The sequence below is a fragment of the Schistocerca serialis genome, chromosome 9 (genome assembly GCF_023864345.2).
Source record: "Schistocerca serialis cubense isolate TAMUIC-IGC-003099 chromosome 9, iqSchSeri2.2, whole genome shotgun sequence".
Classification (NCBI taxonomy): Eukaryota; Metazoa; Arthropoda; class Insecta; order Orthoptera; family Acrididae; genus Schistocerca; species Schistocerca serialis.
Window position 1 is genome coordinate 223,631,537 of NC_064646.1, and position 12,623 is coordinate 223,644,159.

At 38.2% G+C, this 12,623-nt stretch overlaps 1 protein-coding gene across 3 annotated transcripts in view; it reads right to left on the reverse strand.

The window, feature by feature from the left end:
* The window catches only part of LOC126419002 (NADPH oxidase 4-like), a 203,503-nt gene that overhangs the window by 107,100 nt on the left and 83,780 nt on the right, over positions 1-12,623 (reverse strand). For all 3 annotated transcript variants that reach the window (XM_050086052.1, XM_050086053.1, XM_050086054.1), the window contains exon 3: positions 4,268-4,457. In XM_050086052.1, coding sequence (XP_049942009.1) covers positions 4,268-4,457 — 190 coding nt within the window. The remainder of the gene's footprint in view (positions 1-4,267; positions 4,458-12,623) is intronic.

A 12,623-nucleotide genomic window follows, 5' to 3' on the forward strand; every position in this document is an offset into this window, starting at 1 on the left:
TGTGATCCAACTTTAACACAAAATTTTTTATTTACATTCCCAAGTCGAGAATGGAGACCGAATGTCAGTCTATTTTGATATGCCAAATAGCACTACAGTAAATAATGCAGGGGGACATAGTGTGCAAATACATACATGTGGTGCTGTAAAGCTGCAGTGCAAAGTGATTGAGCATTAAAGCTGATGGGTGAAAATTGCCACTGCATGTGGTTTTTAAGCATAAAACTCTCCCCAAAGGAAAAAACTTCTCAGCTGATATCGGAAGAGCTTGTGATGACAAAGGGAGGAAGAAGAACTGGTCCTAGATCAGATTTCAGCAGTGTGAAGTAAGCAGCCAGAAGATCTTCTTCAGTCAAAATCAATGCCTCTACTGAGTAGTTTTCATGAATACAATGGTGACAGAGTGAAAGAAAAACTGAAAGAAGGAAACTCTAACATAATTATTATTCCTGGTGGCATGATAAGTGTGTCACAGCCTTTGGATGTGTGTATCACTCATCCATTCAAAGACAGTGTAAGACAATTCGACAGAAAATACATAATGAACAAAGCAATTTTGGTGCCAGGGGGCCATTTGCAAAGTGTGTGAGTGTAAGAATGTGCCACGAAAAGTAAAAAAAAACTGGAATTTCTAAGAATCTTAATGGAACTGAAGATGTCTTTCTTTATGATATAGAATCTTAGCAGCATTCTGGGTCATCTAGTAAGGGGGAAGAATCAGATGCTGGTGATGCAGAGATGGTGGGAAGTGACTGTGCTTGATTTTGGTACAAACAAAACAGTTTTGTGAAACAAAGTTGCTTTTCTTTCTTAGGAACAGGTACTGTATTCTATAACATGGTGTAAGTTTTTCTGCTATTTTATTCTTAAGTCTTTGATAGTTAGATAAAGTAATTGCAGTAACACGTAGTAGTATTAATTTCAACCCACATGAGTTGTGTACGTGTAATTTTGAAACTGACAATTTACAATCTAAGAGGAAATATCTCAATTATAGGCCACACCATGAGTTTTCAAGCCCAAATTTAGGAAAATAAGTGCAGCCTATATTCACCATGTGTGAAAATGATTGAAATGTAAGAATAAAATCAAACAATTGAAAATCCAGGATGGAATGTAACAATAGTATGAGCTAAGCTGCAACCATTATGCTGCATTCTATGTAGGGATGAAAGTGAACATGCTGTATGTCCTCATGAATGGCCACTGACAAACTGTGGCCAAGAAACAAGTGGACCATCCTCCATGCAATATATCCTACATTCCCATAACCCTCCTGGCCTCAACCTTCATTAGTCATTTTTCTCATTCATCCAGCCCCTTCCCTGTTCCCATTCCAGCATTGCCCAGCCCTCAGTCCACCAATGCACCCAGTCTTTTTACTCCTCTCCTTTTCCAGAAACTTCCCCCCCTCCCCCCACCTCTCCCCTGCCCAACATCTAATATCTCAACTGCACCTAACTGACCTACCCTCTCTTCACCTTGTCCTTGTGCACTGCCCAACTGCACTTCACTGTCCCCCACACTTAACCCGCTATCCATCCCCTCCCCACACCAGCCTCCTCCTTAGCCCCACCCAGTTGCAACTCCCATCATGCACTGCATCTGTTGCTCGCAGTGTGGCTTCAGCTGCCAGAGACTGCAGTCATGTGTGTACGTGAGTTGTGTTTGCACTTGTGTGTGTTTGTGTATCTGTCATCTACTTTCGACAAAGGCCTTGATGGCTGAAAGCCTCTATTGCGACTGTCTTTTTGTTGTGAATATCTGTGACTCAGCATCTCCATTATATGGTGATTGGCATCTTTTCATAATATTGTTGAATGTAAGACTGAAATTTAAAAGTAATTCAGGGCTCACCATAAAATGGAGTACAATGGGATAGTGGGAAATGAGACAGGCATTGTGGGTTCGCATTGTAGTTTTACTCTAAAGAGCTTTCACACTTACCTCTCTACCATCATCTTAATATTCCATAAATATTTATTTTAACATTTGTCTAAACTTTCTGATTCAAGTAACTCTTATTTCTAAGTAGAAATTGCACCTATAATTGATAGTATTAAAGTACTCACTGTTGGCTGTTCTTCCCTAATATGGAAATTTTGGCTGTTTGCTCATCATGAAAAATGTTAATGGTGCTGTGTTGTTGGATAATGGAGCTACAATACTAACAATTAACCTCCAGAAAATAGGAGAGAGATATCTGACAGACATGTGCTTGTGTATTTATATGACTGTGATACATATTACTATAAGTCTGACTAGTGATTTGATCATGAGTAACAAAGAAAACAACAATATTAGATATAGCTCAAAGTGTGAAATAGTGAGCCTGTACAGATCAAGAAAGAGAGAAATGTCATAACAAGTAACAGATTCACTAGCATTGTTTTTCCCACTCCTATCTAATCTATATACAAAAGTTACTTGAATTACTAAAATTTTCTGATCTTTGAGTTTAAAGTAGAATTTACATTTCATCAGTTATCGTGAAACAAAAATTCTTTATAGAAATGTTCAGAAAATATGCCAAAGTTACAGTACATAAAATCATGTGCACACAACACTTTGACATCACTAAGTGTCTGTTGCAGGATTAATACACCCATTTTGAAAAGCCTTTTTTCCTTAATAACAAAAGCACTTTATCTTGTTTTAAGATTTTGTAGTTTAGAATAAATTATATGATGCACAAGGAATCAAGAAGAGAGTGAAATATATGAACAGAGAAATCAACGAAACTAAGAAGGATAGGAAACTCACTGATCCTAAAGCTGCATATTACCTGCCAAGCACATTGTCCTACAACAAAGAATGTTTGCAGACTCACAATACATTTGCTTCCAATGATATTCTAAATTATTAATTAGACTTTTACTCTATTCACTTAACAGATCTAACTATCTCTTGTGATTTTATTGACTAACAGACTGCATTGTCACAGTAATCATGAAACAGCTAATTATATCAAATGAAAAATTTACTTGAAAGAGTAAAAATTACAAAGCTACAGAAATTAGAATATATTTCACCATCTCCAAACATCAGTAGTAGCTCTAGATTTCATGGTATCAACACTAGATACAGCAATTCCTGCACCAACCAGCTTCTTCAGTTTGTGCATTGCTCCAGGTTTATTTTTTCTGTAAGCACAACCTAATTTTCCATTTAATTCCTCTACTTTGTTTGATCTCTAAAATCACTAAGGTCACATAAAGATATCTGTAATAAATGTGGCTGTTGCTACATCATGATGAAGAAGTTGGCTGCTGCTCAGAAAAACTAGAAGCTGTGTTGGCCACTGACCAACTTAATACAGTCACTGTGAATTGCACTGGTGACACTGTAAATCACACTGATGATGGAATGGCAGGGTTGCCTACTATTGCAAAGGCACTGCAGAGTTTGCCAACTACTCTTTCAGCCAACATCATCTGCAGAGTACCCTGCTCTGGTATCAAGCTGTCATCCGACAGTGCCTGGTAGAAAATGCCCAGAACTGAAGCTACTGAAGGGCTGTATGTGGCTAACAAATTGCCCCCTGCTGATAAAGAGAAAGAGCCAAAAAGCCTTACTCTCTTGGTTCAACAGACTGGCTCTAAATCTGGAAAGTTAGAATTTCAAAACATTAGTTGGTAACTGCCATGGAATTCACAGGAAAGTCTCAGAGCTTGCATCTCTCACAGAAAGCAATCACCCCCTAATATCAGAATAACTGAGATTTGATCAAAACCCAAAATAGACCATAGGCAAATTTTCAACAACCCAGGGAACATATATTGGAAAGATAGATTAGGCTCTCCAGGAGAAGGAGGGTTTGTAATGGCAAGTACAGTCATTATTCCTAGTGAGATATCAAATTATCGACTGCGAACTGAAATGAACAGGAATAACTGGGAGCAAACTGATATGAACAAGAATAACTGGGGTCAGCGGGCCTACATTAACAATCAATTATTTCTGTCAACCACTTGATTCAGACCTATCAGTCATACAGTCACTCAAAGAGAGCCTAAGCTTGATAGCATGGCAATATTCCAAGCACATCTTAGCAGTAGCTGGTTCTGGAGTATCAAGTGGGAAACATAGAGAAGTACTAGCGCTTCATTGGCCAGAAATATAGTACTAGTTATTAAAAATTCTTGCATAAGAGTTCCCAGCATTTTTCTGCCATAATGAGAACTGAGATTCCAGAACATGTAATAGCACTCATCAACTGTTTTGTATTTTAAAAGGAACAGTTTGTCCATGAATTTGAATGACTTACCTGCAGCAAGTAGAATTGTAATGGCACAAGTTATATGGATGAACTTTCCTTTCTGCAACCAGAAGGAAAGTGCAGCATGGCCAAATGTAGAGTGGAGTGCTGAGCTGAGGCTGCGGCACATAGGGATCAGTACAAGACAGCATGCAAGATTCAGGACAGCTGCAGTTGCACGAGATAGGCAGAGTCCTCGCTGCATCAGACAAGAAGCCACAGATATCACCAATCAGTATCTTACAACTTCAGACAACAAATATCTTACAAATCAAACAAAACTGTTTCTTGTAGTTTGTTGGACACTAAGTTGCCAACATATCACACACAATAAAGTCATCTCCTTTTTTGTGAGAAACCAGCTACGCTCTCCATGTAATATTTTTCATTTCTGATAGTATCTCCATCCCCATTATGGACCTAATAATCAATAAATTAACTGTGTTAGTGTAACCCACTTTCCTTCTGAACAAACAGAAAAATAAAACTTTTCAAATAAATGTAAATCTTCTATAATTCTTCTTTTTTGTTCTAAACTGGCTGTATGCAGTAGATGCAAACATTTATAACAATGAAAACAACCAATTTTCTTCAAAATAATTCAATCGGATAGATAAAAGAATTTACTCACCAAGTGGCAGCAAAACACACTCTTTAATGAAGGTTGTAATTGGACAATCTTTTGGAGCCAGTAGCCCTTTCTTCAGGCAGAAGGGTTGAAGGGGAAGGAAGAGCAGTAAACAAAAAGAACTGGAGAGGTCTAGGAAATGGGGCTGATTTTGGGAAGTCACCCAGAGCCGTGGGTCAGGGGAGACTTACCACATGGGCTGAGAAGGAAAGACTGATTGTTGGGGACTACATTGGACAAGATTTGAAAATCTGGATTTTCATAATTGAAAATTTGGGTTTTCATATTTGAAAATTTGGGTTTTCATATTTGAAAATTTGGGTTTTCATATTTGAAAATTTGGGATTTCAAATCTCGTGTGATGCAGTCCCCAACAATCAGTCTTTCCTTCTCATCCCTTGTGGTAAGTCTCCCCTGACCCACAGTTCTGGGTGACTTTTCCAAAATATACCACGTTTTCTAGACCTCTCCAGCCCTTTTTCTTCATCCCTCTTCCTTCTCCTTCAATCCTTCTGTGTGAAGAAAGAGTTACTGGCTCTGAAAGCTTGTCTAATTACAAACTTCTTCAATGTGTGTGTTCTGCCACCATTTGGTGAGTAGATTTTTTATCTAGCCAATTAAATTACTTTGTCACATACAGACATTTGCTTTAAGTTCCAATAACTAGCCCCAAGATCTATTAAACAACTGCAGCCTATTGAGAAACATGAGCTGAATCAGACAGCTGAATCTCAAAACCTGGTCCCAGGCCTTAAAACAATGTGGCATTAAACAATAAACCAACCATTTGGAATTTACCAGAGGGTCTCGAAATAATGAATCACTCACCATTTTTGCAGAAACAGAAACACAAACCATCAGCAAATACAACACATGTACAGTTTTGATCTTTCCATGACTTCCTGATGCGGCATCTGATGACCAAGGTGAATGGCTTAGGGCAGTTGCTATGAAGGTTGGTATGACTAATGCCATATCTGACATGGTATTGTGCAATGTGGGTACCACAACTCTATAGCTCTATGCATATATGAAACAGAAATGTCAAACAATACGGTCCTTTACTAGACTCACCTATCAACAACTTCCATATCTTTACACACCCGTCTCTCATCTTCTGCTCCAAAACTTGTACACTGATTGCACCTCCACTACCCATGTTCTGTGTACCATATCGCCAAGCAACATATTGGCCCATGCCCTGCCCTCTTCTCTCTCTCTCTCTCTCTCTCTCTCTCTCTCTCTCTCTCTCTCTCTCTCTCTCTCTCTCTCTTTCACACACACACACACACACACACACACACACACACACACATGCACACACATGCACATGCACTCAGGGGCTGAGATATCTTTAACTTTTGAAATACCAGTAACTTCTGAGACATTTTTAACTTTTGAAATACCAGTAACTTGTAATGAAAAATGAATGTGAAAAGTATCATATATTTGTTCAGACAATGGCATCTGAAATTTAATCAGAAAGTGCAAAGGCAATATACAAAAAAATGCATTGGGATGATAGATTGTGCTCCAGTAAGCCTGCATCACATCCCTCATGTTTCACCTGGACCCGCACCAGATATCTTTCAATGGTAAGTTGTTTTTTTTTTTTTTTTTCTAAGCAAAGCTAGCCTATTTATACCTCTCCACAACTCTTTTGTAGACAACTGCTCTATCTACTGGGAACTACGTACTGAGTATCTCTCATAAGAGTTGTCAAGTGAATTTCCTTTGCTGTTTCCATACGTGCTGCAGTTTCATTTTTGCAATGTGTAGCTCAAATTGGTCCAAACAAATATGTTTCTTATGATACCTTGTGTCAACAGAAAACTTCAGTTTGCTTCCTGTTATAAACAAAATGAATTTTAAAGAGTAATTTTAGACACACATTTGATAGAATGGTGCTGAGTAAGTCTAGTGTGATTTTCAGTTTAGCAATACATAATAACAGGAATAGTAAAACAGGTTGATTAACCAGTACTCCAGCAACAAATGAGTAACACTGCTGCATGGCAGTAGCAGACATCACAGGTCAGGCAGCACACAAGACAGGGCAATTTGTGCAAGGATTGCTACTCAAGTGCTAGCTATTCTTCATGTTTTATGGTCGCTGTTAATAAATATTGATAAAATGAATATAGAACTAGACTAATATGGGACCATTCTATCGAATGCTTCACATGCTTTACATCTACATCCACATACCTACTCCACAAGGCACCATATGATGCATGGTGGAGGGTACCCTGTACCACTACTTGTCATTTCCTTTCCTGTTCCAATAGCAAATAGAGTGAGGGAAAAACGACTATCTGTATGCCTCTGTATGAGTCCTAATTTCTCGAATCTTAACTTTGTGGTCCTTATGTACAACGTGTGTTGGTGGCATTAGAATTGAATTTACTCACTAGTGTTTCACAAAAAGAATGTTACCTTCCCTCCAGGGATTCCCATTTGAGTTCCAGAACCATCTCCGTAACACTTACGTGTTGTTCAAACCTACCAGTAACAAATCTAGCAGCCCGCCTCTGAATTACTTTGATGTCTTCCTTCAATCCAACCTGGTACGGATCCCAAACACTTGAGCAATACTCAAGACTAGGCCCACCAATGTCCTATGTGCAGTCTCCTTTATAGGTGATCAACTGATTCCTAAATTCTCCCAACTAACCAAAGTCTACCATGCACCTTCCCTACCATAGTTCTCACATGCTTATTCCATCTCATATCACTTTGCAACGTTATGCCCAGATACTTAAACAACTTGACTGTGTAAAGCAGGAGACTAGTAATACTGCAACTGAACATTACAGGTTTGTTATTCCCACTCCTCCACATAAACTTACATTTTTCCACATTTACAGCTAGCTGCCATTCATCACACCAACTAGAAATTTTGTCTAAGTTGTCTTGTATCTTCCTACATTCACTCAACTTCAACATCTTACCATAACCACAGCACCATCAGTAAATAAAAGGCAGGTTGCTGCCCACCCTGTCCGTCAAATCATTGTAAATGTCATGTGACTAACACCTCCCATCAGGTAGACTGTTCACCAAGTGCAAGTCTTTCGATTTGACCCCTGGGGCACTCCTGATGGTACCCTTGTCTCAGATGAACATTTGCTGTTGAGGTTAACATACCTGGGTTCTATTTTTTAAGAAGTCTTTGAGCCACTCACATATCTGTGAACTTATTCCATATGCTTGAACCTTCATTAACAGCATGGAATGGGGCACTGTTCAAATGCTTTCCAGAAATCTAGAAATATGGAATCTGCCCGTTGCCCTTCATCCATAATTTACAGTATATAGCATGAGAAAAGGACAAGCTGAGTTTTGCATGAGTGGTGCTTTCAAAAACCATGCTGATTTGTGAACATAAGTGTTTCAGTCTCAAGGAAGTTTATCATATTCAAACAATGTTAAAGGATTCTGCAGCAAACTGAAGTTAGGGATATTGGTCTGCAATTTTGTGGGTCCATCTTTTACCCTTCCTATGTAATGAAGTCACCTGCACTTTTTTTCAGTCACTTGGGATTTTGTACCAGGTGAGAATTCACGATAAATGCAAGCTGAGTAAGGAGCCAATGCTGTGCAGTACTTTTTGTAAAACTGAACTGGATTCCATCTGGAGCTGGCAATTTATTTGATTTCAATTCTTTTAGTTGTTTCTCTATGCCAGTGATGCTTATTACTATGTTGTCCATAAGGGAGTCTGTCTGATGGTCAAATGATGGTATGTTTATATGATCCTCCTGTGTGAATGATTTTTTTAATATGAAATTTAAAACTTTGGTTTTTGTTTTGCTATCTTCAACTGCCACACCAGACTGGTCAACAAGGAACTGAATGGAACCCTTACAACTGCTTAGCGATTTTACATAGAATGAGAATTTTCTTGGGTTCTCTGTCAGATCTTTAGCTAAGGTGTGATGGTGGGAGTTGTTGTATGCTTCGCACATAGATCTTTTCATAGATGCGCGAATCTCTACTACTCTTTGCTTGTCATTATTTGTGCATTCTCTTTTGTAACGAGAGTGCAACAGCTGCTGCTTCCTGAGCATCTTCTGAATTTTGTTGTTAAACCATGGTGTGCCTTTTTCATTCTTTATGCACTTACTAGGCACACTACTCTCCAGACAATGATTTACTATCTGCTAAACTGCTTAAACGTTGCCCATAATTCCTCTACGTACATCTTACTGGAACTAAGTGATGTTAATTCACTTTCTAAGTGATATGCTAACAACTGCGTATCTGCTCTATCTGGCAGAAACACTTTCCTAGTCTTCTTCACTAATTTATTAACTCTTGTAACCATATTTGCTATAATAATATAATGATCGGCTAATCCCCATTTCTATACTGACACTGTCAGTAAGGTCTGGCCCATTTGTAGCTAAAAGATCTAAGACATTTTCATTGTATGTGGGCTGCTGAGCTAGTTGCTTAAGACAGTTTTCAGAATATGTGTTCAAAAGTAACGTTACCTCCAACTAGTATTGCGTGACCTGAGTATTTCCACATTATTGACTGTAGACTTTCTTTGAATGACTCTAGAACCGTCACAGCAGAGTCGGGTGACCAGTAAAAACATCCAGCAATTAACTTGGTTTCATCAACACTTGTTAAACATGACTGGATAATTTCACTGTCACACTTGGCTTCGACCTCAATAGAGGTCAACTACAATGAACACTCACCCTCATATGGCCTCTAATCTGACTTTCTGATGTACATTCCATGACTCACTAGATATCTCAAAGCTTTCTACTTTGGGTTTCAGTCAGCTCCTGGTCCCAAGAATAATTTGAACGCGAGAACTTTCCTGGAAGGCAGTAAATTTGGGAACTTTATGATGGATACTTTGAAAGTTTACTGATAAAATTTTGACAGTCGAACTGTCTTTACTTTGAATACCCTCTCACTACTGACTGGTGAGTGAGTTGAAGTATGTAAATCAGGACTATGTGTTTCCTGTCCTCTCCCTATGACGGTACTTGGTTTTGTGTTGTGTGAAATTCTTTGCTCCTAAGAGTGCCTTTTTTTCATGTTTTTACTCTGAGTTTTTGATACTATGTGCATTTTTTTTTACATATTAAAGGAAGAAGATCACTTTCCTAAAAATGTTGTGTTCTTGCTATAAAATTATATCCTAAGTTCACCAAAACAGTTTATGGGCCCAGGTTTGAATGCTTCTGGTTGTGAGAATTATAGCACTAGTTTGCTGGTCTATTTTTCCATTTACTAGGATATTTGTGAGACTGCAAGATTTGTGGAATGGCAGACACAATGCTTCGGTTGAGTGATAACTATAGTCATACAAAATTTGCAGGTTGTCAAGTGAAGATTAGTGGGAAACATGGAAATGGCAGATTCAGCTCTGTTTAAAGGAACATTCTCTTTATTTGATTATAGATGGTACATGTCAGCTCTCATCATTAACGGAAGGAGACGAACCATCTGACATACATCAGTGCTGGCAATGGGGCAATGCTTGGGCAGCTTGTATCATTGGAACAACACTTGAAGAGGAACCTGTTATTCATGTAAGAAAGAAGACTAATGCAAAAGAAATTTGAGACACTCTTATGTTGGATATATGAACAAGCTTCACTTCAGCAGCTATATACGTTGTTCGATTGTTTCTTTGTCACATCAAAAGATGATGTCACTACTTGCAAACATTTTCCATGACTTATGCAGTGAACTGAACTAAATTAATTCAAATGTAACTTTGCCCCTTTTGCTGTTCCACCATCATATTTTCAACACATTAGGACTCAGATACCAGATTTACAGGTTGACCTGGTATCGTGTTTCTGAATCTGAGCAGACAACAAAGCTTCTTATCGAAAATTTACATTTCATTGAGAAATGGCTAGCTACACAGGCAGCTGGTGCTTTCTACACAAAATCAAAATCATATGAGCAACATCAAAAATAGAAGAAATTTTCACCAGAGGGGGAATGCATCAAAGAAGACAGGAAGTCGTACATGTCTGTATTGCAAGACAGCTGGACATATTATCACAAACTGCTGAAAGCACATGGTCACAGAAGTAAAAGCAACAGTTAAAAACAATAATAATTCGAGTTTCAGTTTAAAAGTGAGCAGCAAACCAAACACGTTTCTAGTCACTAGCTTGTTGTTTTGTGTTAATTCTGATACTGCAGATTCTTGGATTTCAGACTCTGGCATGACACAGCATACCTCAACAAATAAATGGCATTTTGCTATGTTCAAAAAGTTTCCAATTCCACAGAGTGTACATACAGCTGGCAAAGAAGTTATTTTTGCACGTGGAGCTGGCAGTATTCATACTGAAATATTTGTAAACAAAAGGTGGACACCTGCTTTGCTCGAAAATATCTGGTATGTACCTCATCTCAGACACCAACTTTTCTCTGTCCATCAAGCTGCACAAAGAGGATATAACGTGACTTATGATAACACAGATGTTATCATTTGGCAACACAGTGAATTAGTCACAACAGGAAGACTAGCTGGTTCAGTATATATTATGAACATGTGAGTTTGTCCTCTGGATTCACAAGTAATTATTAATTTAGCAACTTTGTAAAAACAACTACAATGTTGGCATGAGAGACTCTGTCATTAAGATCAACGTCATGTAAGAGATGTGCTCTCTCGTTTTGGTATATCAGTTAAGTGCCCTAACACCACATCATTTTGTGATAGATGTGTTCTTAGCAAATTCCATTGCAAACCACTTAGCCATGGGGGAGATTGTCTGCAAACTGTCAGTGACTTGATCGGTCCAGACATTAATGGAACAATGTGTGTTGACTCATAAATGGTTTTCATTACTATGTGATTTTCAAAGATGATTATTTTCATTTAGTTCGGATATATTGCATGTGAAATTTATCTGAAGTGGCTGAAAATTTGAAAACATTTTGAAGGAGCGTGATGCTGTTGGTCATAGGGTAAAAGTATTTCAGTCTGATGGTGGAGGAAGAGTACAGTTGTATCACGGTAGCTGCAGTGCTACAAGGCTGTGGTAATGAGTTTTGTCTTATTTGTCCAGATGCTCTTGAGCAAAATTGTGTTGCTGAACAAGCAAATCGACATGTAGTTGAGTTAGCTCACTCAGTGTTAACATCTAGCAAGTTACCTAAATCATTTGGGGCTCATGCATGTGACGCAGCCATTTTCTACTCAGTCATACTGGGAAGTCAAGAGTTGAGGGTAAAACAAACTCTGAATTGTGGCCTGGCAAAATGTTTAACAGTTTCAACTATTCACGTCATTTGTGGATCAAAACGCTATGTTTATTTGACAAGTACATTTTGTTCTAAGTTCGATGACAAAGCTATTTCTGGCCATTTTGTTTGCTATATGAATGACAAAGATGGTTACAAAGTATATATTCCATCAAAACATCGTGTGATGAAATCATGCAATGTTGATTTTCAACCAGAAAAGCTATTTACAACTGAAAATTTGATTGAGTTGGAATTGAATTCCATACCTGAAGAAACAGGAGAGAAAAGTGAACCTACTGTTGATTAGATTGAGACAAGCGACCAAGAACATTCAAATGAATTAGCAAATCGATGTCCAGTTCATGAAATACATCCACCAGTGAAATTTAGTGACTACAAATTAGGATACCAGCCTCACCAATCTCAAGAAGCAAAGACATTAGATTGCCTGGCAAAAGCAATCCTCAAAGAGCTTGTACCAACAAACTTCAACATAGCTAT